Source organism: Gallinula chloropus, assembly GCF_964237585.1.
Source record: "Gallinula chloropus genome assembly, chromosome: 16".
Taxonomy (NCBI): Eukaryota; Metazoa; Chordata; class Aves; order Gruiformes; family Rallidae; genus Gallinula; species Gallinula chloropus.
In genome coordinates this window covers 15162927-15189399 of record NC_140101.1, presented here as the reverse complement: position 1 = coordinate 15189399, position 26473 = coordinate 15162927, and the positions used below count along the sequence as shown (strand labels likewise).

Genomic DNA, 26473 nt, shown 5'->3' with positions numbered 1-26473 from the left:
CGTGGGAGTTACTTTTCCAGGCTCAAGTTAATGTTTAGCTCCAGCCTGGGCTTGGAAATAACTCCCTGCTGCTTTCTGGTTACTCCGAGGGCTGGACGCTGGCTGTGGGCTGTGTCCTTCAGCCCGCATCCCAGGCGTGGGTGGCTCGGCCTCGGGCACTGCTGCCTTGAAGGTTGGATTTACTGTGACTTGTGCTGTGGATGCAGAGAGGGAGGAGAGGATGCTCCCGGACACCCAGTCAGCGCCCCGTGCATGACAAGGATCAGCTCTTCCTTATCAGCCACGAGACTTGGCAGCTGCTCCGCAGCAGAGGGACTTGGATGGACTGACTGACGCTCTTCTTCCGTATGAACATGGACAAGCGTGGCACTTGTGGCTCTGCAGCCATCAAGGCCGGGACCCCCAAGCCCTGGGGGGGGCTGGTGCCTGCCCGGGCAGCCAGCTGTGCCCGGCTCAGCAGCCCCAGCAGGTACGGAGCGCGGTCGCGGGGTACGGATGGACGGGGTGATGACTGCCCTTCCTCGGAAGGCAGGGTGTAGGCATAGGCGATACCTGGGGCAGCATAGCAGGAAACAAGGTACACTTCCAGGGCTGAGAGGGCTGTAATACTCTCTTTACAACTCTGCTTTGACTTCCTTGACCATGAAACTAAACCTATTGAAGCTCCCCCCCTGCTTCTCTGTGTGGTTTGGTTTTTTTGGTGGGGGTATTTTTGTATTAACCCTACAGTTGGAGTGAGTGTGGAGAGCTGTGGGAGTGGGACCCGGGGGACACATGGGTAGCTCGGGGGGGTGGCTAAAATTTAGAGTGTGTGTTTCCTTGTGATTCAGGGGTAATGCTGCCCTGGCAGCTCGGGCATGAGGGCTCTTCAGTGATTTATAGAACCGCAGGAGGGTGAGAGCTGGATATTTATAAATATTGCACAGAACACTGGCCCCAAACTGAAAGTTACACTCCCTTGCTTGGCAAACACCATACTGTTTGCGTGCTTAGACACTAACTGACTTAAAACTTCATCTAACATGTTTACACCAGTGCCAAGTTCCAGAGCATCTCCCTACTGCAAGAACTGAAACCGGTTTGCTTTGTGTCAGTATACTGGCAGGGATTTTCATTTTATTCCTAGCTTGTGCTTTCATGCTTCTGACTGTCATTTTTCCCAGCCTGCTTTGACCTTGTGTGTAGAAGTAAGGAAGGGAATCTTTAAAAGTTCCAGGGCAAAATTTGAGGTGTAAAAGCCAATAATAGGGGAAATGACACAGGAATAACATGGTAAATTACTTTAAAATTACCCATGTGTAAGAGAACTCACAGCTTGGGTATGGCAGGGTTGGTTTGATAAAAATCAAAATATTCAGTAGCAACTTACGGGCTTTGCCAAACAAGTTAGTCAAGTTCCAGTGTTTGTACCGGTGCCAGAACACCGCTGTGCTCAGGTCTGAAGAGGTGCTGCAGCAGGAACCCCAAATTTGCTCGCTAACTTTGACCAAAACACTTGAAGCAAGTGGCAATTCGCCTCTGTTCCTTGGGGACTCGCTGGCAGGAGAAACGTGACCGGTATGTGTAAGGGTAACCAAGCCTCTCTGCTCAGACTGACCTGAAACACGCCTATTATCATATATATATATGCCAAGCATCCTGGGTTTCTAACAAATTGACATTAACTTTTGGTGCAGTAACTCTGGCATGCTCATCAGTTCCCAGTGAGACACACACTGGTTTAGCTGGTGGCAGTGGATGTGCCTCCCAAGAGCCACTGAGAAATGGCAACTGTAAAACCCGCTCTCCCTGCCCCGTGCTCCTCATAACGCTGGTTGTACACAAAGTGTTTGTGGACAGGGTCAGTGGCAGCACTCCAGATACTGGCTATAGAATAACTACAAGTTTCAGTCGAGGGGGAGGCTTGTCATGGCAAAGCCCATTCTGTAGTAACTCACTCTTAGCTGTAGTAACTCACTCTTAGCTGTAGTAACTCACTCTTAGCTGTAGTAACTCACTCTTAGCTGTAGTAACTCACTCTTAGCTGTGTGTGACTCTCTGTTTTGGTATAAAGCCTTTGCCTTAATGAACAGTCACACAAATAAATTCGCAGCCTGTTTATAAAGGGTTCAAACACACTGGCAGCCTTTCCCCTGACAGCCCTACGGTCCTTCATCACTTCAGAGCAGTGCTGGAAATAAGGTAAAGATGTCTCATCTGACATAATGGTAGTGTGTTTTGAGGATGCATTTAGTAACTGGAAGGTATTGACTCATTCTGGCCTTGGCAAAATCCCTGGCAGTGTGTTCAGCAGTGTGTGACAGCAAGTCACAAAAGGGCAGTGAGCCCGTGCCAGCGCTTCCTGGGAATCTCGTGCACAGGCTGAGCCTCAGGGCAGCTGAGGGGAGCCCAGGGCAGCCTCCGTGCTGAGGACATGGGTACGAACAAGTACATGGGAGCTCCTGTCTGTACTGGTTGGTGGGTTTTGGCATCCCCGTGAGAATGGGTGGGTGGGTTTTTGCATCCCCAGGAGAAAGGGTCGGTGGGTTTTGGCATCCCCATGCAAGCTGATTGGTGGGTTTTGGCATCCTGGTGGTGTGCTGATAGGTGGAACTTGAGTGACAGACCATGGATCTTTGTGGCTGCTGGACAGACAAAGCTGCTTGTGTGTTTAGATGAACGTGGGCTCAGTGTGAAGATGCCACCTTTTAATTAACGATTCTCTCATGATCATCCAGTAGATCAGGCTTTCCAATTCACAGTCACATTAAAGATCTCAGGGTTCCTAATGCTTTATTTGGGACAGGTCCCCCCCCCTCACAGCCGGATTTCCATGTGGATGAGAGGCCTTTCCTGTTTGGCTTACCGTGCTGGCGCAGGGAAAGTGAACAACGGGCTCATCTGCAGTGACCTTACAGCGGTAAGGCCATCCCGGCCTACGTCTGCTGAGGCCAAAACAAGCTCCAGCGTGATGGCACAGACACCCAGCTAACAGACTAAACTAAGCTTGGCTTTGAATATTTTTGATTTGGTTGGATCTGCATGGGCTTATCAATCCTTTGTTTGCTCTGAGTTTCGCTCTGAGACAGCTCCAGGCAGAGCTGTAATTACAGGCAACGTCGGCTACTCCTTAGCTCGCTTGTTTAGGCCCTTACTAGACAGAGTGGAGACAAGTCTGCTCCCGATCAAGGCCTGAGACACAGGTGTCAAGATGGACCTTCTTTGCCCTTAAATACTTTGATAGAAGAGCTTGTTGTTACCTAAGTTAGACCTGTGATTTATTTACCTCCCAGTGCTGTATGGAGGTAACCTCTGGAATTTGGGTCCATCACTGGAAGTGATGGAGGTGCTGAGCTAAATCAGCATGTTACACACAAGCATCAGGATATAAGTCTTTATAAGGACATCTCCTGTGAAGCCAGGCTGAGAGAGTTGGGCTTGTTCAGCCTGGAGAAGAGAAGGCTCTGGGGGACCTTACATCGTCCTTCCAGTCCCTGAGGGTGCCTATAGGAAAGCTGGGGAAGAACTGTTCCTGAGGGCACGGAGCAACAGGACAAGGCGTGATGGTTTTAAACTAGAAAAGGGGAGATTTAGGTTAGGTATTAGGAAGCAGTTCGTGACTCTGAGGGTGGTGAGACACTGGCCCAGGGTGCCCAGAGAGGTGGTGGAGGCCCCATCCCTGGAGACATTCAAGGTCAGGCTTGATGGGGCTGTGAGTAACCTGATCTAGTGAAGATGTCCCTGCTCACTGCAGGGGGATTGGACTAGATGGGCTTATACTTTCCTTCCAACCCAACACATTCTATGGTTTTAAGTCTTTCATGCATGTAGCACTGGGCAAACCATCTCTGCCTTGTCTTTCTGGTGTCACTAGGGATGCCAGGACAGGAGCAGGGGGAGTGCCTTGTGGTGAGGGAAAGCTGGGTCTGGTATGAAACGCTCCACACATGCAGAGTGTCCTCTTTATCGCTTGCAGAACAGGCTTCATCAAAACAACCTGAAATGACGCTGCTCCCCGAGCTGCTTGCATAATGGAAGATCTTGATGAACTGATTGCTGTGTTACTGAAAACAAGCTGTAATCTTATTAGCAAACTGTAGTAGTGACATCTGAGCTATTCTCGCTGGTGCTATAGAGACAGACCTCCAAGTGTGTCATCCCACGGGTGCAAAGTCCTTGATCCAGTGCCTTACTGCGAACGTAAGCTGTGGTTAGCAGCAGCGCTGCATGGGATACCTTGGGCTAGAGGCATTGTGGCTTCTTGCAGGGGATGTGCTTAGTGAAACGCCTGGGTACATGAGCACATCCCCTGTGGCTGTGCGTATGCAGAGGCCGACGTCAGCAGTGGCAGCCAGCTCCTAAGGTTGCTTTAATCTGGTTGCTTTGGGTTAGTTAAACCCGAGAAAGTAAAGCATGGTGAGAGTATGTCAGGTAAGTCACTGTTCATCGTTGCTGCAGCACTTGGGTAATTGGCCTTTCTTTACTTTTACAGTGTGGCCCAAGGAACTTGAGCCAACTATGTGTTTTTCACTTGCTAGTAAGAGCAGCCCTCATTATTGTTCTTTTGCTGCTTGCTGCAGAGAGAAGGAGAAAGCTGATGGTCTGTGGTGGTTGTGCTTTTTGTACAAAATCTGGGGGATTGTAGGAGTAGCAAATTGAGGCTGTAAAGATTTGCAATAAAGCTTGCTTTTGATTTAGTGGCTACAAGGCATCTCCTGGATCAGTTTGCTGCCTGTGCTGGGAACAGAGTTCTGTGCAATTCTGCCTGACTGAATAAAATAGCTAATTATGGATATTTCATCTGGAAATCCAGTAAGTAATTGACTCCTTTCATACACGGTGTTGTGCTTATATGAACATTGATATCCTTGGAAAGACTGAGGCTTAAACTTCCAACAGCTTAAGTGAAGTTATCTTTTATATCAATACAGCTATAGATCTGTGACTTGCTCCTTTAGCATTTCCTCTGACCTTTCAAACACCCTGTGTGTTGCTTCTGAATACCTGTACCCTGCTATGTGATTTCAAACAAGAGAACCTGTCATGCTACAAACTGATGTGGGCTGATCTCCAGGTGATTCTTTCTCCTTGGAATTACCTTGGCAGTTCTTCACTTGGGGTTAAGCTGTTTGCTCAGGGTGGGAGCTGGGAAGGAAAATGAAGAGGAGTTTTATTCTGCATGGACTTTGTTTCTTTGAACGTGGTGCTTCTGGGTGCTTTTTGGAACCAAATGGGTTCCTTGAACCATTGAGTTTGACCTTGAACCAGATGGAAAGCTGGTAAGATGTCTGCCTGTTGCGGTGCTAACTTGGCACTTTGTGTCTTTGTCTGTCAAAATATTGTGAGCAGTCGAGAGAATGATTTTTCTTCTATTTCTTCTTTTCAGAGCATGCTAGTGCTCTGAGTTGCTTGGGTGTTGAGACTTGGAGTGCTGCTCCGAACCTGCTCTTGAGGTTAATTCAAACTCCTTCCATCTGTTTCTCTGTTTCATGTGTGCCTTTGTGGATGATATTTGGAAATGCCTTGAAAAACTGGGCGCTTGTGTGAAAAAGGACTGCCTTGTATAGCTTAATTCTTCTGTTCTCCTTGCCTTTTTCTCATCTTAGTTTTTCTGGAAACATTATTAAAGGAATTCCAGTTTCCTGGCTTACTCTTGTCACCTCCTGTTCTGCTTGAAATGCTCGAGAAGAAAGTTCTTTGTTTATTCATGTGCTAGAGAGGTATTTCGGTGAGGGAGGCCTGTTGAGCAAGCAGTGAGTAGTCTAGGCAGCTACAGATCCTTTGAGAATGATTCAAGCTGGGAATGAGCAAATGCATAGCAACAGGGTTTGTTTTATTTTGATACTCAAAAGGACCAAGACCTGCATGAGTGCTTGCGAATCATTTGCTGTGTGTTGACAGTATCTAGGAATGGATCAAAAACTACTCATGGATTTCATACTCCAGCCCAGGGCCGGTGAGCCACTGACATTGGAGCTGTACAGGCATGGGAGCCTCGCTCAGGCTGCCAGTGCTGCATGCAGAGAGGGTTTATGGAAGAAATAATAGGAAAATGGACCATAAAGGGCCACACTAGCCTCATAAGTCTGCTGTTAATGTTGTTGAGCTTGGGTTAGACTGAAAGTGTTAGGGGACTCTGCTGAATGAAGCTTGAGTCCTGTTAAAAAGCTCTGCTCTTATACAAGAGGCAAACAGTTGTGTTGGGGTGGTCGGTGTTTTGACAGAGTCATTCCTTTCTGGATGCCCTTAACGAGATCCTTCTGCCAGTTTGCTTTTTATTGAGTTAATTTTTAAAACTTTATAATCGTAAACCTTTCCTTATGTTGACAGTGCAACTGGGCAAACTGGATTATTCCACCTACTTTGTCCAGTTGCAACTGAGTGATTAATGTTTTAAGCCAACAATCTACACTTCCAATCTGAACTGTTGCTATTTTTAGACCTCACAGGTTGCCCTCCGTTGGCTTGGGCAATGCAGTGAGGGAGAACAGTCTCTTAGGAGTACTGGATCTAAAATTAACCTTCTACCTGGGTAGTTGGATTTGTAAAACACTGTGCAAGAAAAATAGTATTTAGATGAGAAAATAAAACATGTTCTAAATCCAAAAGCCTGACCTTGCTTTGGTATTGTCCCATGAGAAAGGAGCTTCAGACTTGTAGAGCTGGACTTTGGATCCCTCTGTGTAGCGCTGCTGTGGGACACCATCATCCTGTGCCTTGGTGATAACAGGGTCTGGTGCATCTGTCTCTGTGAGGTTCTTGAAGAAAAAGGTTAGGATGGCTTTTGGGCTGCTTGTGGGAGTAGTTCAAATGTGGTTCTCCTAGCACAGGCATATAGTGTGGCTGGTGGTGGAGCTTTTTGGTGCACGCTGGGGAAGGAAGCAGTATAACCAAGTGGGAGAGGGGTGCAGTGGTTTGCTGTTGTCTGGCAGAACCAAATCTGTGCCCCAGCACTGTGGTGTCATGATATGGACAGGGTATGAAACCTGGACTGAAAGGATGTTGTGGTCCTTCTGAGGTGTGCATCAGGAATATGTCCTGATCCTTTAGGAAATTACTGTTCTACTTGGTCATAGCATTTTGTGGGCTAACAATTCCATTCAAGATCTGGTACTAGGTAGGTCGTGCAGGACATCTTAGTCAAGAGTCACCTCTTTGAAAGAGCTGGAGACTCTGTTCATATTGGCTTAAATTTTTGTGGGGTTTTTTCCAGGCTGGCCTATGGTAGGTGTGGTGAAGGTGTTGTACCCACCTGAGACACACCACCTTGCTGCAGAGCTTGTGTGCTGGCAGCTAGCTGCTGCTTGGGTCTGGGGTGGGTTCTGCTGGATCCAAAAACCTGGATATAAGCCCTGTTTTGGTTTGAATTCACGGGGATTTCTGAAATGTGGCCCACCATGAAGGAAAGGTACGTTTCAGAGCTGCTTCAATCTGTGTAACCTGGATCCCACTGAGCATCGTGCAGTAACTCAGGGCAGGAAGCGTAGCTGTGTGCCTGCTGAGCACCTTTCATGGAGCCATGAGGAGAGCTTGGAAGCAGTAAGCAGGCTCCTCAGCCTGTGCAGTGTTGTGCTTGGGGATACTGCTCTTTACTGCAAGCTTGGCTGCCAGCGTTTCTGGCATGGGTATGGCCAAAACCAAGCGCCTTGAGATAATCTAAAATCCTCCTTCTAGTTTCATGTTGCAAGTGATAATTTCTGTTGAGTGGTGTGTAATAGACTTCTTGTGAGCCATCACAGCCAGGTATTAAGCAGTCATCTGCTTAATCAAGGTGGCTTTGTTTAATCCTCTTATGAGAAGGCTGTCAGCAAGTGTGAGAACAGAGAGGAGTACTAGAGATGAAGAGTTAACGTGAGGGATGCCATCTACATTTTTAATTTAGTTTTAAATAAAGTTTTCACTTAATTTTTAAGTCTTAGTGGCTAAAGATGTAAGTAAAAACTTGAAAGGGGAAATCTTGATTTGGGGTGGTAGCTGTAGTAGAACTGAGAGTGAACTATGAAAAGTGAAAAGTATCATTAAAAAAACCTTAGATTGACTATTTAAGTGTTTTTCCAGGCTATAAAGTGGCATCTCAGCTGGAGGTCTGTTATTTGGATATCCAGGACTGGGGGTGGTGGGGTGGGGGTACTAAAAAAGCAGACCACCTATTCCCTGGTCAGGGGTGGGCTGGGTGGTGGAATAGCTCCTTTCAGTCTTTCACTTTTGTGTTCCAGTAAAACAAGCAAACCTCTCCTTATGCTCGTTCTCAGTGCTGTTGCTGGCTCCAGATATTCCTGGAATGATGGTGATTGCTTTAGTTCTGGCCTTTGGAAGAGAAGGGCTGTCTGTGCATGTTAGAAAAAGGCACGAGCATAATATGCCTGCAGATTTGTAACTGTAAGTGCAAAATATCCCACAACATAGGCCTCCTGGCTGGTTGATCTTCAAATTTCATCTTTTACGACTTGAAATGCTTCCTATAACAGAACCAAGTTGATGCCAGAACTGCTAATAATGGCTTTCCGGAGTGAAAAGAACTAAAACTTTCCAGATATTTTGCCATCTATAACTTTAAGTCCTTCCAGAGTTGGGAGGTTAAATTGCTTTTGATGGGTGTTTTGTTGTCATGGTTTTCAAGGCAAAGGAATTGATTGGGGGATGGGGTTGGGATGGGGTTGGATTTTTTTGTGTGTGTGCTTTGACTAGAAAGCAATTCCAATCTGTGTCTGGCACTGGTGGCTGTGGACAGGTGTTCTTCAGACCAAAGTCAGCATGGTGTTCGGTCTCTGTAATTTTGTATTCATAAGTTGGAACCATTGAGGTGTTTTCACAGGTAGGTTCCACTTATCCCTTCATTTTAGGCTTTGAAAAAGATCCACTGCAGGGTTTGAATGGCTTGCAGCTCTTTGAAATGAATTGAAATCCGTTTTAGGAGAGGCTTTATTTAATGAACTGAGGAGAACCTCCCATCTCTCTGCAGCAGGTTTGAAAGCTGGATGAGGCCAGCCAGTTTATTGGCCTCCTGTGAATTAATCAACAGGGTGGTAAGAAAATTCTGTATGTTTGGGATTCCCAGGACGCTTGTGGAGTTTCACAGCTGAGAAGTCTGGTCTGGGCAGGAAAAAAAGGGCCTCACACATCCCAGTTGTTTATTGCACGAGCCAAAGAGCGGGAAGCGGAGCTCAGGAGGTTTTTGCATACAGAGGACAGGCCTCCTGGGTTCAGTCTCCAGTGGCTGGGAGATGTCAAGCTCAGAGTGTGTGCAGGATGCTCCCAACACATGCTCACCATGTTTGAAATGACTTGGTTGTCTGTGAACGTAGAGGGCATCTGTGTGCGTTTGCTGGGAGTCTTGGAAGCAAATGTGGGAGCGGTTGGGGGTGTCTCCAAGGTCGCTGGAAGGACAGCACTGGAAAAGCTGGGCTGATACTGGGTCCTCTTGTGTGTTTGGACGGCAGTTTTTCCCGTATTCCATGGGATTTAATCCCAACCTTGTCTGTTATTGCTAAACACTAAAGGAAGTCCAGCACTTACCTCTGTTTGGCTTTGATTGTAGTCATTAATCAATGAAGTCCGCTGCATTGTGAGTGCCTGTCTGAATGCCCACAGCTTAATCTCTCTCTCCTTATCTCTTCCTTTCTCAGTACCAGAAATTGCCCTTGCAAAATGAGCCAGCTTCCTCCGAAGAATCCCTTGGCATCCCCAGTGTCAGAGGGCCCAAATTCCAGGGTAGAGTCTGTGGACAACTTGTCAATGGACAGTTTTTGGCTGGAAGTAGAGAACATTAAACAGAGCGCTGAAGCTGAGCAAGAGGAATGCAGCATTGCAGATGTCAAAACACAAGAGGGTAGGTTGCCAAAAAATGTTGGGAGTGAGGGGAGGAAAATAAACAACTTAGAAAATTTGCTTATGCACCTGAATGATTTAGAAACATGATTGAATATGGCTGGAATTCAGCAGTCAAACCTTCATTTTTTAAATTTTTTTTGAATAATTGTGGTTTTGGGGAGTGCTGGATAATGCCCCACAGAAGGGGAGCGGTGGCCTGGCCAGGTTTTGGTCTCTGACACCAAGTTGAATCCAAAGGCCAGCATCCCTGGCTCAGTCAGGAGTACGTTCAAGGCTCATGATTTTTCCAGAAAGCCCCAGATGAGTGTGGGGCTCTTGCTCCCCACAGGTGGCTGCACACTAAGTGTGTTGTAGTGGATGGTGTTTGGGAAGGTTTTGTTGTGTACGTGGTCCTGAGGCTTCACCATGGAGACTTTTGAGAGCTTACATGGGAGGCTTTCCCCTCTGATCTGCTGCTCAAAAAAATCATAGCAAAGATCCAGAATGACTTGAGTCCATCCAAACAAGGTGTTTCTTATATGCTTCCTTTATTTCCCCCTCTTTATTTTGAAGACCACTTCATGCATAAGGAGCGTTTCTAGTGGGCTTGGGCATAACTGGAACCTGGACTGATTGCCTTTTGACATAGTAGATACAACTTCCTGGGGTGCTGGAGGGATGGGAAACCTCGGTAAGCACCCAGAGATCCTGCAGATCAGGGTCACACATTTTCCAGGTTCATCTTGAAGAATGGGATTTAGTTGGCTGTACATCCTCTTGAGAGGTTGGGTTTGCAGCCTCCAACTGATCTTGAACAGGATCTGGGTATGCAGTGGGGAAATGCTGGAGAGAAAGTCCCGGTGTGCTGCCGTGCTGGGGAAGGGTAAAGAGCTATCCTGGGTGCACAGAGGAGCCCTGGAGAGTGGGGTGGGGAGATCATCATCTGAGCCTGCCATAGTAGGCAAGACACGGTAAACGTTCAGGTCTGCTGTTAGCATCACTGCATAAAGGATGTAAGTCTGCTTTTTAGAACTGGAGGAGATGCAAAAGTGACTCAGGTAATGAGTGTGCCAGGAAGGAGACGCTGGGAAAGAGGCTGTGCCATGAGATGAAAGGCTGTCTGGGGTATCCCAAACACTGATACGCTAGAGGCAATTCGATTGCTGTGTGTAAGCAGGGACACAAGAAAAGGTGTCTTTTAATGCTGTATATTAATTAGCATTAATATAAGCAGGCAAGAGCTCACTGCTTAATTGGCCACTGAAACCAGACAGACTTGAAATAACGCTCCGAGTAGCGAAGCCTCCCCAGCAGGCTGGGGAAGGAGGTGCAGCACGCTCACATCCCAGTGCCTTCTGCAAAGGAGCTCAGCCAAAGAAGTGTTGGGCTGGAAGCATGAGGAGCAAGGGGAAACCTCAGATGACGTGGGTGTAGGAAGCTTGGCTGATGCCTTTGGGCTTTGGTGCCAGTGAGGTTGGAGCATTGCAGGGTGGCAGTGCTGCACGGGGGATTCGGGGCTCCCCAGAGCCCAAGGCACCACAGTGCTTTGCATAAAGCCCGAGACAGCGTGCTCAACCTGACAGATAGCTGATGGTAATCACAGTCCAGGTTGGGGTTAATCGCAGCGGATGGTAATAGCGTGTGGAGGCTGCGTGTCGATAAGGCGGTGCAAAAGCGCTGACCCAGTTGGAGAGCACTGGTCTCCTGTGCCAGCCCCATGTAAGGGCTGCTGTAATGGGAAGTGGCCTGTGACCTGGTGTTGGTGGGAGGCCAGCGTGTAGCTGTGCAGAACTGGGTCAGCAGAAAGGCACTAGTGATGATAGTCGTGGCCTTGCTAACACTTGACGGGGGCAGAAAGCAGTGTGAGCAGCAGTGTCCTTTCCTTGCTATCTGCTGTTCCAGTTCTCTCCAAGGTCTGACTGTACAAAAGACTGATAACATATGCACTCCGTGCAGTTTAGATGCCACTAAAATACCTCCTGGCATCCTTACAGCATGTAATCGTGTCTGAGAAGTGTCTGCAAAGAGTGGTGGTTCTCCACCTTCAAAACCTCTATAGGAATATGTAGTTTATATATTAAACTTAATGTGCTTAATGTTTAGTCTGAAATGGTAGGCCACTTAGCTGTCCTTAAAGCATTTAGTTTCAAAAAAAGCTAATTAAGAGTGCTCTTCTGGCTAACTCATGGTTCAAGTGAGTTTTTGGAGCTTTCTTTAGTTTTGCAAGTTTAATCCTCATTGTGCCCCCCCGAAATGCTGCGTGCCTGGAACATGCAAGACACACTTCAGGAGCTCTCTGGGCTTAATCCTGCAGCTCGGCTTCGGTGCATCTCTGAGTGCTGACCTGGCTCTCTCTGTTTTCCCCCTTTTCCCCATAAATAACTTATTTTGCTTGTTTCCTTTTGCGTTACTGGCAAACATAGCTGGGCCAAAAATACTAAATAGAGGAATGAAAACCTGGTGCTTTGGCAGGAGATGGGGCAGTAGGCTCACGCGGATGTCCGACTCAGGGCCTGCCACTCGGTATTGTGTATTAGATTAGTTTCCTGTTATGACTAGAACTGGGTATTTTCAAAATTTGCAAGCAATACACTTAATTTCCTTTAGTTCCCAAAGACAAAATAAGCCAGAAGTCTCTTGCATGCTGTGCTGCTGTGAAACAGTGGGTGTGGGACAGACGTGTGCAGTGAGGAATTGTGAACGGGACCATGAGTAACCAAGCAAGTAGTACTGGGAGAATGTGATTACCTGTTAGCTTCTGTACAGTCAGATGTGGGAACCACCAAAATTTATGGCCCTATAGGAGAGCTAGCCCCTCTCCTCAAGGGAAATGTTCAACTTTGGACCCAGCTCGATTTACCGTGGTGTGATGCTGAAAAAGGTTTTGCTCCATTACAGCAGTTGAGAACGCAAAGAGCTCGCTGATGGCTGGGAAGGGGTTTAATGGAGTCACAAGATGTTTTTCCAAGTTGCATGAACACAGACGTTTCCCCAGAGAACTGAAACTGTTGAGTCTCTCAAGAAGAGCTGCCTGGCTGTTTTATTACTGATGTGGTAGTAGTAAAACTTTGAGCAGCTCTGACAACCAAGGCGATAGCAGCCTGCATGGGAAAGGAAGAGTGGGATTCAGGGTCAGATCAGATGTTAGGGAGAAGTTCTTCACTGAATGAGTTGTCAGGGCCTGGAACAGGCTGCCCAGGGAGGGGATTGTGTCATCGCCCCTGGATGTGTTTAAAAAAGGGGTAGATCAGGTACTTAGGGATATGGTTTAGCACAGGACAGGAATGTTTGGACTCGATCTTAAAGGTCTTTTCCAACTGCATGATTCTGTGAACGAACTGTTCTGTGTCAGTTCAGTTGTGATTTTCCTTTTTCCCAGTACAACCTTTGGCAGAGCTGTGCTGGAGCTGCCTGCAGTGAATGGTACATAGAACTGGACAGATAAAGGCTTTGTGGTGTTCACTGTATTAAATTTGAAGCCACCTGCAAAAATTGCTTCTTTTATCCTTGGATTTCGAGGAGCTGCCTTGCTCAGGGCACTTTCTCATTCACACAAAGGGTGCGTCCCATACAGGAAAAATGGTCTCCTGTGTTTGAAGTGCAGCTTCAGATGTGTGGGAGAATGAAGTGGAATTGAGCTTTATTGAGTAGTGCTGCTGTACTGTCTCCAGGCTTCTCACACTCCCTTCAGGACCTGGAGTGGTCTTTAATTTTAGTGATGTTTGGTATTGGCACAGCAATGCAGTGACTCCACAGAGTCAGGATAACGTTTGGGCTTTTACTGAATGGCTGTAGGGATACAGATCCACTTCAGAAGGTGAAGAATAGGGATGGTACATACAAATAATCCTGCAAGTGTGTTAAAATGTGCTTGAATCTACCAGGCCAGTAGCTGAGTGTGCAAGGGAAAAAGAAAGATGTTGATACATAAGCATGCATAAAGATAAATAAAAATTAAAATAAATGGGCAAATACCAGAGTACAGAAGCCAGATGTGTGGTGTTGAATGCTCTGGCTTCCCACAGACCTGCTGTCCCTTCTCAGAGGTGCTGGAGGATGGGGTGTGCTGCGGAGGGAGGCAGTGCCAGGCATCCCGAGCTGGCTGCGCAGCTGCCCGCTGCCAGACCTCCCCTGGGCACAGGCTGCCTGTGCCAAGGTGGATTTCAGCCAGTGTGTCTGACTTCCCTCCCATGTCCTGTGAAACCCCATGCTGGGTCTGGTTCCCGTTGTGTCAAAGACCATGCCGAGTCCTGCTCGTGCCCACTTTCTGCCCAGCAGGGAGCCTGGGTTCCTGGCAGTACCCATGCCTCTGTAGTTTCTTCCTAGGGTGAGAAGGGTGTTTGTTTGCAGTCGTAGCTGCCTAAAGCGTTGTCTCCTCCAATTTCACCCCAACACCCAGCGGGGTACTTGGGAATAGTGTTCCAAGCACTGATGTCTTCCTTTCTCTTCTCACTCCTCTCATCCCTTGCCTTGCAGAGGGAGAAGCTGAAGCTGAGTGGCTCCAGGACGCAGGTCTGTCTGACCTCCTTGGGGACCGTGCCTCAGAAAACGACAACATCGTGCTGCTCTCCACCCTGACCAAGACCCAGGCTGCCGCCGTGCAGCGGCGCTTGGACACCTACTCCCGCTCTCGGAGGAGGAAGAACAAGCATCCTGTGCGGGACGTGCGAGACATTTTTGGGGTGGTCAGCTCTGAGGTACGTTGATTCAGTGGGGTCTCCTTCTACCTTGGCTGTCTGGGTCTAGGGCTGCTTTCATTTCCAGATAGATGACTTCATCTTTTGAGCTGAAGGGAAGCTGAGATTGCAGAAATTTTGCGTCCAGGTTGCAGCATTAAGAAGCTGCTGTGAAACCTGCAGATCCATAAGACTGCTGGAAGACTTCTGTGCAGTGCCTACAGCTCTGCAGCCTCATGGAGCACTGATGTCCTTTGGAGCCCTCTTGTGTTTCCTTTGTTGCAGTGATACATTATTAAATCATTAGTAACAAAAACCCCCCAGGCTTTCTAAGTTCAGTTCTGATGAGCTGATCCTGTGTGGGTTTGGGCTCTGTGGGGTTTTAGTTGCTATTTCCCTGGATAAACCAAGGTTGCCTTATAATACCTTCTGTTCTGTGTAGGTAAACACGTTTTGGTTTCTTTTTCAGGAGACAGCAACAGAGAAAAAAGACTCTGGCCCAGATCAGTTGTGGCACAATCTACGGACCTCAAACGTACAAAGAAGTAAGAAGGAATCTTTAAGAAGTAGAGTAGGATTGGAAGGGGAGTAGGTTCTGAAGTAAGGCTGGAACTGAAAGGGGACTTACACTAATTTGGGCTCTGAGGTGTTTGCCTCATTTGTGGTGGGTTGAGGGTGTTTTGTTTGTTTGCTTTTGGTTGTGGTGGTGGGTTTTTTTGATACATGATTCTCCATAATTGTGGGTTTAGTAAATTTTTTCCAGGCTGTAGTGTTGTTAGGAGCTGCTACTCAAGCTGATAACTGGAAGTCTGCAAGGAAGCAGTTGGAAAATGCAGAGTTCATCCTGTGAAAGCTTATAAATGCCATGTGTGGTTGTGTAAAGAGAAGTCAGCCGTTGGTGTGTTGTTTAATTTAAGGCCATGCTTGTGACTTCCCAGTGATGTGGGGATTGTAGCTGTGATGTTGCAGCTCTAAGCTACTGATCCATCTCAGGGCTGTGCTATGGCAATACTCCTTTCCAAATATTAACATCATTTTCATTAAAAAGTGCCAGTCCCCAAATCTGCTTCAAACACCCCCTTTAACACACTTGTTTTCTAAGCTTCATCCTTTTGGCTTGCTGAAATTCAAGACCTTTTTCCCCGCTGCAGCAGAACCCCAGGATTACTCCTGCACAGTTCGAAACCCTGGGAAAGAGGAGGTGTTCAACATGGATATTGCCTACTCAGAGCAAGCAGCTGTCCTGCTCAAGGGATCCTTCCGCTCTGAACCTAGGAGGTTAAAGGATGGAAACGCCCTAACTGTAAGTACAGCAGGAATTTTCCCTGTTGGAATGTATTGGCTCCTTTCTTGTGTAGAGGGGTGCAGGACATTGGGTTCAGCTGTATGATCAGTCTTTGGAAATGCCCTCTGTGGGTAGTGGTGGAGCAGTAGAATTCCATCAGGTGAGTATATGGCAGTGTGGGGCAGGATAACTTGTCTAGTGGGGAACCAAAAGAAGCAGTGCTTGTGTGAAACTACCTGGCTTGGTTGTAATCTGTGTCATTTCCACTGAAAAAGAGAGAAGAATTACTGGACTTTCTTGTAACACTAACAGTTCTCTTCCTCACAAATGTACTGGACTGCATTCCAAGTTTTAGTAGGTTAGGGTGTGTATCGGGCTGCCTTTAATTTAGATAATTTGGGATCTCAAATACAGTTAAAGAGCAATGCTGAAAAGGCAAAATATTTACTCAGCTGTGTGTTGAGTAGAAGGAAGTGCTCACCTTGCAGTGAGAAGTATCTGTGGTGTTATTTGCCTATGGCTCTATAGCTGCCTCATTTACCTGGTGAAAAGCATGAACACCTTCACCATCATGTGCTGTGTCTGACTGAAAGGTCATTTTAAAGGCAGAATGAACTGGGGCCTGGAGAAAAGAAGCCTGAGAGGGGATCTGATCAATGGTTATCAATAGCTGAAGGGTGGGATGCAGGGGGCCATGGGCAGCCTCTTCTCAGTGTCTGTGGGGACAGGACAAGGGACGATGGCCTCAAGTTGGAGCACAGGGAGTTCCCCACCAATCTGGGGAAGAACTTCTTCCTGGTGAGGGTGAGGGAGCCCTGGGACAGGCTGCCCAGGGGGTGTGGAGTCTCCTTCTCTGGAGAGATTCCAGCCCCATCTGGACACCGACCTGTGTGACCTGTCCTAGGGACCCTGCTTTGGCAGGGGGTTTGGATCTTTTGAGGTCACTTCCATCCCCTATGAATCTGTGAATCTCTGTGAAGAATAGTTTGGGGCATTTGCCTGGTGAGAACAGTTAGATGTCTGGTTGTGGCAAGGAATGGAAAAATGCTGCAGAACTCGCTACCAGTGGGCTGGGTAATGACACTGAACCTTGTGTATGTCTGTGTTTTCCCTCAGAAATTTAAGATCCCCAAGGGCAGACTTGGGGTGACTAGGATTGGAGATCTGTCTGCTCAGGACATGAAGAAGATCCCCACACTGGCCCTTATTGAGCTCACGGCGCTTTGTGATGTCCTGGGCTTTGAGCTGAAGAGAAACAAGGCGGCCAAGCTGAAAACAACAGGTTGGCTTATTTCACCTTGATTTTATTGGGGTTTTGGGTGTTTAAATTGATTTTATTGTGTATATGTATTGATTTAGGTTTGAACAGAGAGGGTCTTTTTCCTGGATCATAACATCAAGACCCCATGGTGCATTTACAACCTGTCAAGGGCCCTTTTCCTGCCACTGTTCCTCTCATTTCCCAGTACCTGCAATCTGTGCTCTCTTAATCTGCAGTGGTGGATGTATTCCTGACACCTGTGTTAGTGGAGATACAGACTTCTGTTGTTTCTGTTGTAGAGAAAAGGCTGTTTGGAGTGCCACTCAACACCCTGCTGGAAAACGATCAAAAGCTGCTCCCCAACACCAAGGTCCCTCTGTTGCTCCAGGCAGTAAGTTTTTCTGGTTTCATTTGTCCTCTGATCCTCAGAGTCAGGAAACCTGTGATAATGAAGGGCTGACTTCTCCTCTTCTCTGCCTAAGACCTTTCTTTTTTTTTTCCCCCCTTTTTAATAGCTGTTGTCCTGCTTGGAAAAGAGAGGACTTGACACAGAGGGCATTTTGAGAGTTTCTGGATCCCAGACCAGAATCAAGGTATGAGATCTTCAGCAGTGTTTGCAAGTACAGGTGGTGATCAGGGATCATTTTGCTGAAGCAAGTACCTAAATAACTGGAATTGTCTCCTCTCCCTTCCCAGTACAACTAGAAGCATCCATAGCTGGGAAGTCTGGGATTGTCTGCTGCAGGGGTGTCTCCTCTCTTTCGCCTTGATGGGTTGCCCTCCTAGTGCTCAGCTATGGAACTTCCCTTGTATTTGCATATTACAGCACGTGATGCATTCCATCTTTCTTCTGTAGAGCCTGGAGCAGAAGCTGGAAAGGGATTTCTATACTGGGCTCTTCCGCTGGGATGAAGTGCACCAGAACGACGTGTCTGGGCTGCTGAAGCGATTCATAAGAGAGCTGCCGGCCCCGCTGCTGACAGCAGAGTACCTCCCTGCCTTTGCTGCTGTACAAAGTGAGTCCCTGCTTTGGCTCTCTTGTTTGTGCTTCTCTTGCCAAGCTCTGCTGGCCTCAGGGTCTCCTGTCAGGGTTCTGGGAGCCCGTGGGTTGGATGGGGATGCAGAGCGCGGTACGAACTGCAGCCCGGCTCTGTGTGCTGGGTGCTGGGTGTGCTGTCATGTGTCAGCCCGAGTTACAGTCCCTGGTGCTTGGTTGCATACAGCTTTGTGTAGGAACACTCTCCTGGGTTCTTAAATTCTGTTGTGATGTTTGAGGTTGTAAGGTGGCTGCTGTGAATTGGGGCAACTTGGTCCATGATGCCATGCAGGGTGAGCTGTGGCAGCTGGCTGGGATGCCAGTCTTGGCTTGTCTTCAGGTCATGCAGTGTTCTGCAGGTGCTGGATCTTGAGATTTGTGCCTCAGTAGATGGCTTGAATTCTGTAAGCTGTTCAAGTGCACGCCTTTTTTTAATGCAAGAAATGAGGAATAACGGGGTCTTCTGATGCCCTTCAGAGGCATCAGACCTGCTGGTACACTGTGTACTCTGAAACAAGTCAGCCAGTCTTCTAAAACACAGGTAGTTTGTTTTGTGAGCTTGATTTACTTCTGTAGAATGAGGTCTCAAATCCTCAATGACAAACACTGGCTCATTCCTTTGGGAGTTCCCACGCTCGGAAAGAACTGTCGGGAGCCTGAACCCATTGTCCTGTTGGTGCTCTCCCTCTCCAGATATTCCAGACCTGAAGCAAAGATTGCAAGCTCTAAATCTCCTCATCCTGATTCTGCCAGAGCCCAACAGAAACACTTTGAAGGTAACTACCTGTTCCAGATTTAATGGGAAAAGCATTACCACATTGCAGGGTTTATTCAAGGAACACTATCAGCTCTTGTTAATGACTCATATCATGGCATTTGGTTTTGTTTTGTTGACTTGGGAATGGAAATCCATGATGGAAGGAGCAGGCAAAGCTCAAGGCTGTCTGTGAACATAAGCTGTAAGCACAGCCTGCCTTTTGGGAGCAAACCTAAGGGCAAGAGGAATCCCTGTGCTCTTGGAGCATCCAGTTTAGAAATGTGCTCTTCCCTCTGCGGTGTGTTAAAGCACATCACTGGGGAATGAAAGATGTTGTAGGTCTTACGTGGTCTGTGGGTGTGCTGAGATACAGGGAAAGGGATTCAATCCTTTGATTCACCAGAAGGACAGTTTAAACTGAAACCCAAACCAAACATTTAAAATCACAGAATTGTAGGGGTGGGAAGGGACCTCCAGAGCCCATCAGGTCCAACCCCCTGCCAAAGCAGGGTCCCTAGGACAGGTCACACAGGTCGGTGTCCAGACGGGGCTGGAATCTCCAGAGAAGGAGACTCCACACCCCCTGGGCAGCCTGTCCCAGGGCTCCCTCACCAGGAAGAAGGTCTTCCCCAGATTGGTGTGGAACTCCCCGTGCTCCAACTTGAGCCCATTGCCCCTTGTCCTGTCCCCACAGACACCGAGAAGAGGCTGCCCATGTCCTCCTGTGTCCCACCCTTCAGATACTGATAACTATTGATCAGATTCCCTCTCAGGCTTCCTCTCTCCAGGCTGAACAGCCCCAGCTCCCTCAGCCTTTGAAAAGCACTAAGGGTGTAACTTCCTGTCCGTTTCCAATCAGAAGGCATTTCAAACCTTCCACCTGCTGTTGCAGGATCGGCTTTGCAGGCACTGCACAGCCTCTGCGTTTGGGCTGCAGAAGAGCTGCAGTGGTGGTTGTTGCTGCTGTGGAGGTGTGAGGCAGATCATCCAAAAGGGTTTATTTTTCCAGATCTGGGAATAGATTTGAGTGGATACTGGGGAGACAGGGGGGGAAGAGCATGTCATCTTCGGATTCTGTAACTTTTACAACTGGACTTTGTAAATTTTCACCTCCAAGGACTAAGAGCTCATCTACTTCCCACATGAATGCTGGATGGATTATGTCTCTGCTTGGTATGGTTATTTGTTGCTATCCCAGTGTTAGAAATTGCTCACTCAGCTTCCTGACTGGTTTTGCTCGTGGATGTTAAGGAAATTTAAAAAAAGGCAGCTAATTAAATGATCTCACCAGCAATTGCCACAGTGATTTCTTGAGGACTCTGAGTAACAGGAGCCTTAAGTATCTTCCCCTCTCTTCAGGCTCTACTTGAGTTTCTCAGCAAAGTGGTTGCCAGGGAGAACAACAACAAAATGAACCTCTGGAACGTGTCCACGGTCATGGCCCCAAACCTCTTCATGCACAAGGGGCTGCCCAGCAAGATCCCCGAGGGGAAGGAGAAGCAGCTGGCGGAGGGGGCGGCGGATGTCGTGCGGCTGATGATCCATTACCAGGATTTGCTCTGGACAGTAAGTTGTGAAGGGATAGTCTTGGGAATTTTGCAGTTAAAAGGCAAAAGATCCTCTGGCTGAGTTCCACAACTCCTGTTTCCAAGGTATATGGATATTTTGTCTGTTCAAGGGGCTTCCTAAAGTGATGTTGAGGTTCTTAAATGACATCCAGGGCCACAATGATGATTAGAGGGCTGGAGCACCTCCCCTATGAAGAGAGGGTGAGGGAGCTGAGCTTGTTCAGCCTGGAGAAGAGAAGGCTGTGTGGGGACCTCATTGCAGCCTTCCAGTCCCTAAAGGGAGCAGAGGAACAGGAGGGGAATCAGCTTGTTAAAGGGCAGAGACTGGCAGGACAAGGGGGATGGAGTGAAGCTGAAGGAGGGAAGGGTGAGATGAGATGTTAGAGGAAAGTTTTTTTACAGAGAGGGCAGTGAGGGGCTGGAAGGGACTACCCAGAGAGGGGGTGGGTGCCCCATCCCTGGGGGTGTTCAAGGCCAGGTTGGATGGGGCCCTGGGCAACCTTGTGTAGCTCCAGGCCTGGAGGTTGGTGTCCCTGCCTGTGGCAGGGGGTTGGAACCCTGTGATCCTTGCGGTCCCTTCCAACCCAGACCAGTCTGTGATTCCATGATCCTAATCTCTGTTTGATTTAATTCCTCTCTTCTTCCTCCTTCCCTTCCCAGGTCTCTTCTTTTCTGGTAGCTCAAGTGAGGAAGCTGAACGAGAGCAACAGCAAAAGGTACCAGTTTTGTGACAAGCGGATTAAAAACTTGTTGCGGAAGATTCATGCTGATAAAGACAAAGTGGAGAAGAACCAGGCAGAGGTGAGCTGGGGCTTGGAAAAACTGGGACCTTTTACAACAGCATCAAACACTTACTCCTTGTGAGTGCTTCTTGAGAACTTGGAGAACTGTGAGAAGTGATGCTCTTTACAGAGCAAGAGGGAGAAGAATCTGCAGAACCATGAGAAGCAGCTTCCCAGACCCTTTTTGGCCAGGTTATAGCAAATACTGATCCCAACAGCAAGTGTACTAAATAAATGTCAGGCTACAGAATGCTTGGCTAAGATCCTACGTTGTTGCAGGAGAAGGGGAAAGATATCAGAGGCAGAAATACTGGTCTCTACCTTGCATGAAGAGCAGAATTCATGTGGATTGAGATGTTAGAATCCTAGAATCAAGACAGAGTGTGTTTAGAGATAGGGCTGACAAGATAAAGGCAGCCTAAACTATTGCTTTAAATTCATGTAAATAAGTTTATTCCAGTAGTGTGAAAGGACATTTTTCATTCTATAATACTGCTGGTTTTGCTCTGTAGTACTGCTAGCCTGTATGGGAGGGTTTGAGGATGAGGTTATCACTTAAAAGGAGATAATTAATTCCCTGATAAATGAGAACTCCACTCCTTGTCTTGGGGCAAGTGGAGATCATTTTTTTAAAACACATGTTAGTATCAGATCTGTTTGTGTATTAAAGTTGTCAGGGCCTGGAACAGGCTGCCCAGGGAGGGGATTGAGTCACCTTCCCTGGATGTGTTTAAAAAAGGGTAGATGAGGTACTTGGGGATCTGGTTTAGCACAGGATGGGAATGGTTGGACTTGATGATCTTCAAGGTCTTTTCCAACCTTGTAATTCTGTGAAAAGATCTTTGTCATTCTGGCTTGCTTTGGTTGCCACTGTTAGTTGAGTCAGGGTGGGTCTGTGGCAGCTAAGCTACATCAAGCAGTGCTGGATTTTTGGTATGTGATGCTGATGCTGATGCAACTGGGATGCTCTGAGGACACAGGCTAGATGGATGCTGCAGGTTTGTGTTCTCACAAGCCACTGCATCTGTGCAAGTTGGGATGCTGAGGTGATGGCAGCCTAAAATGTAGCTTATTAAGGCTGGATGTCATTGTTGAAGGTGCTTTCATTTTGGAGAGGGACAATTTGGAGAGGGTAACTGCTGTTCGGGTAGTCAGAGGACCTCATGCTTAGGACTGGGCTAATACCACTTCGTAATGGTCCTGGTGTTCAGTGCTGTTTTTGCAAAAGATTTGAGTTTGTAAAATTAAACTGCTGCAGGTCAGACCCTGTTAGGACAGTTGAACGTTCTGCACGGAAGTTCTGAGAAGTTACTTCATGAGGGAGTTGATGAAAACCAGCTTGAGAAAATAGCACCTGAGCTCTGCTCCGTGATGTCTCAGCACCAGTTTTTGTGTGTTTTCAAACCTACCTGTCTGAAAATTCAGCAGTCTGCAATTCAGCTGTCAGTGGTCCTTCTCCAGTAGTTAATTCCAGAGAAGTCTATCAGACTTGGACAAAACAATTTGCCAATATTTACTTGGACAGATCCGACTTTCATCCAGCCTCGTGTCATTTCTGGTGCTGGTGCTGCATTCCAACAGCAGAGAGCAGCAGTGCACGCTGATGGAGAGCGGTGCTTTTCCTCCCAGCCACAGCACCCAGGCACAGATGACTGGTTTATAACGCTCACCTTGATGCTTCTCTAAGTTTCCAGCCTGTACCATGTGTGGGATATGAGACAAACCTCAGGTCTCTGAACAGCTAGCTGGATAGGCGTCCAGATGGGTCATGAATATCTCCAGAGGACAGGTTCATGTCTTCATGCTCTCTGCTCTGTTTTGAAGCTCCACACTTGAGACAATAACAACATCTTTCTTTAAGCAGTTTCTTCTTTTTCTCTGCCTTGTTCAGCCTTCCAAGACTGTGAAGGTCCACGCTTCGCTGCTGCTGAAGGACTCGTTGGAGGTGCATTTGAACAACGCAACCAGAGTTGCTGATGTCTTGAGGCAGTTTCAGAAGAACCTGTGCCAGAATGGCTGGAGTATTGTCAACACTGTCAATCTCCTCAAATGGTAAATGGCTTTTTCTCTCCTTTAAAAAAATAAAAGACTACCAGGTGGTCTAGTGGCTGTTTTCTGTCTTCTGGCAGAGCTGATGTGCACAGTGAGCTGTCAAGAGGCTGTTCTCTGCCTCTCAGTTCTGAGTTTTGGAAATAGTGGGTTGGGTGTTAGTTCAACTGAGCAGCTCCATCACCCTGCTGAGGAGGTCAGGTTGTTCCCTCTGGCTTGTTGGATGGTATGTGAACTGTAGCAGCCTTACTGGAGGGAAGGTGGAGTAATGTTGGCCCTGCAAAACAAACTCTCTCTAGCTGTCTTGGTGAAGAAACATCCCCTGTGCAAATTACCAGCCTGAATTAGTATTTCAGATGCATATGTTAATGTAGGGGCTTCCTGAAGCAAGCTCTGTGATTCCCTCCTACAGTCCAGTGGTGAATTGCTGCTATAACCCAAAGGACGAACACAGGAATTCCCACCTCTCTCTGTCACCATGCCTGCAGACCGTGTTTAGTAGGTAAAGCCTTAGAGCATCTCCTGGCCATGTTCCTGGACAGGAGATGTCTAGACAAGGAAGGAGGATGGGAAGCTGGCTGAATATGGACCATCTGGGAACCAGTATCTAACTAACAAGCTACTACAGCTGCCAATGCTTCCTCAGATGAGCTTTTCTTGGGCAGGCCATCAGTCTTTGGTATTTATGCTGATTGCCTTCCTCTTGAAAAGTGTCTGCACATAGAGAGCCTCCTGCTACTAGTGAGGAGTATCTGCCTTGTTTTCTTCAGTTTTGGGTGTCCTTTTCAACAGCTGTTTTGTTCAGGAGGATCAGCAAGGTCTCTGTACTTTTCCTGACAATTGCTGGTCTCTGAACCATAAGCAGTTTTTGGGAAGAAACATTACTGAACTATGTAACTTACCTTTCATGGAGCTGTCTTAACTCCAGTGTGTTTTTCTTTCTGCAGTAACAACTCAGTGGAGTGCCCAAACTTGCTCCTGTATGAAGTGGGAGGCAATATTGGTGAGTCTGGGTGGTAACTGAAAATAAGGACTCTGATACCCAGGTTTTTATGCTTAACTTATCCTAGGAGGGAGATAAATAAAGGATGAGTCTCCAGACGTTAAAAAACAAATGGACAAGCGTGGGTTAACCTCACCCTGGCAAGAAAGGTAGAAACTCAGGAGTCCAAACTCTATAGGTCAATCCTAAAGTCCTTGTCGATCCTAAAAACAAACCAACCTCCCATCCTGTTAAATGTACCAAGTTAAACTCCCTCTTCCCTCAATTAAACAGGTTGATGTTTGGAATTAAGTGTAGAACTTACAGGAGATGGGACAAGGGGCAGTGGCCTCAAGCTGTGCCAGGGCAGGGTCAGCTCAGATGTGAGGGAAAAGTTCTTCCCTGAGAGTTGTGGGGCTGTGGCACAGGCTGCCCAGGGAGGGGCTGAGTCCCCAGCCCTGGGTGTGTTTAACAGAGGGGAGATGAGGTGCTCAGGGATCTGGGTCAGCACAGGACAGGGACAGTTGGACTCAATGAGCTTAAAGGGCTTTTCCAACCTTGTGATTCTGTGTGAAACTTCAAACCACAAACTAAGGGCAACTTGATCCAATGCCAGTATAGGCTTTTAATTGTGTGCTGCTTATCTGGACTTAATTAAGTGTGGTATGCTGACACACAACGTCTTCAGTAACGATGGCCAGCTCCAGGTCTGGATCCTGGCTGCCTCCAGCACCTTTCTGACAAAGAACCCACACTAACTTGGGTGGCAGTTTCTCAACTGATGCAGTTAACTAAGTTGGGGATGTTCAGTAGTCATGAACCGATTCCCACTCATCAATAGGGTAGTGTCATCAGATGAAGAAGGCAATAATAGGATACCAGCAGCAGAATAAGGGTGTCTGAAAATAGTGAGGGGTTCTTATACCCCGTTAAAGCTGCTTCTGGACACTACCAGTACTGGAGCCCTTTGGCTGCCTCTCAGTTGTGTCTGTAGAAGAACAGCTCTGTTCTTGGGAACAACTCAGGGGCTGGATTTGATCACTGACACGTTTCATGGTGGTTTTCAAGTGTGTTGCACAACAACACATTTTTGTGTGTTAAAGTTAGAGTCCCTCTCCACAAAGGTCTCAGCTTGGGCTTAGCAGAGTTTTAAGAAACACAAATTAATTTTAACATAACTAACTAAAGCTGCTGAGTGGTTGTAATATATGAATTAATGTAAACAAATCCCAGTTTGGAGGGGGGAACAAGCCTAGACTGGGACTCATGAGACAAGAAATGCATTATTTTTTTTTTTCCTGACCCTCTTGTTTTGGTAGGTGAACATTGTCTGGACCCAGACACTTACCTCTTAGACCTGTACCACGTCAATCCCCACGCTGAGTGGATAATAAAGCAAAACCCATCTTACCCTCGCGTGCTCTAATGAGAGCATGAGCCAAGCAAAGCATTTGATGGGAGGTTTTGGAAGGCATGGGAGTGAAATGTCCCCAGTGTAGCCACAGACTGGACAGTGCTTGTGTCTCTGAAGGACAGATGGTTTTATTTACTACTTCCATGACAACTGGCTGTGAGAGCTCACGAGCCTACGTGCCAACTGGGATGTTGATAACAAACAGCAATTATTATGCAGCAGAATTTGCAGGGGTTGTGATTTATGCTCAAACAAAATAACACCCGCCCCACCCCAGCAAACCCTGCAGTGAAAGCTTACAGCAGCAAAGATGGAACACAAGAGGAGAAACATCCTCTTGAAGGTGGCAGGAGACACCTGGTTCTTCTGGAGTTGCTCTTTCTTTTGATCACATCCACATGTTGGAGGAGAGACAGCCAAGCGCTGCAGCGGTACCAATGGCATCTCCCTTGGGTAAGCTCCACTACTGACTGTTGGACATCACCAGGAGAAGTTGTGATCCTGGGTTTCTCTAAGAAGATACTGTTATTTTGTCTGAAGAATGAAGAAGGATGTTTCCAGAATGTCCAGATGGGATGTGAAGCCACAATCCTGTAGCCAATGGCTGCGGTGAAATACGTACGTGCAGCACGAGAAAACAGCTTTCCTTAAAACAAAGCATGGGATGGAGCCCAGCCTTTCAGAGGGTGGTGTGACAGAAGAGATGCCTCTCCCAGACAGCTCTGCTGGAAATGCAGAGGCAAATGCACAGGTTGCCACTGACAATGGTGAAACATGCATTTGTCTTGCTGGACAACATATATATTGATGGATAACCAAGAAAATAATCAGAAGGTGATTTGAGGTCAGTAATCTGACCTGGCCACACGAACTA

The 26473-nt window shown here is 47.4% G+C and overlaps 1 protein-coding gene across 1 annotated transcript; it reads left to right on the top strand.

The window, feature by feature from the left end:
• Positions 1 to 200: 200 nt before the first annotated feature.
• On the top strand, positions 201 to 25611 carry ARHGAP40 (Rho GTPase activating protein 40; the record flags this gene model as incomplete). Its single annotated transcript, XM_084271614.1, is given in 17 exon segments — positions 201 to 298; positions 300 to 328; positions 331 to 469; positions 9606 to 9808; positions 14266 to 14486; positions 14935 to 15010; positions 15617 to 15768; positions 16867 to 17032; positions 17311 to 17402; positions 17527 to 17604; positions 17868 to 18027; positions 18741 to 18823; positions 20164 to 20370; positions 21033 to 21173; positions 23046 to 23206; positions 24151 to 24206; positions 25505 to 25611. Coding segments are annotated over 17 exon segments (2169 nt in total).
• Between the last annotated feature and the right edge of the window lie 862 nt (positions 25612 to 26473).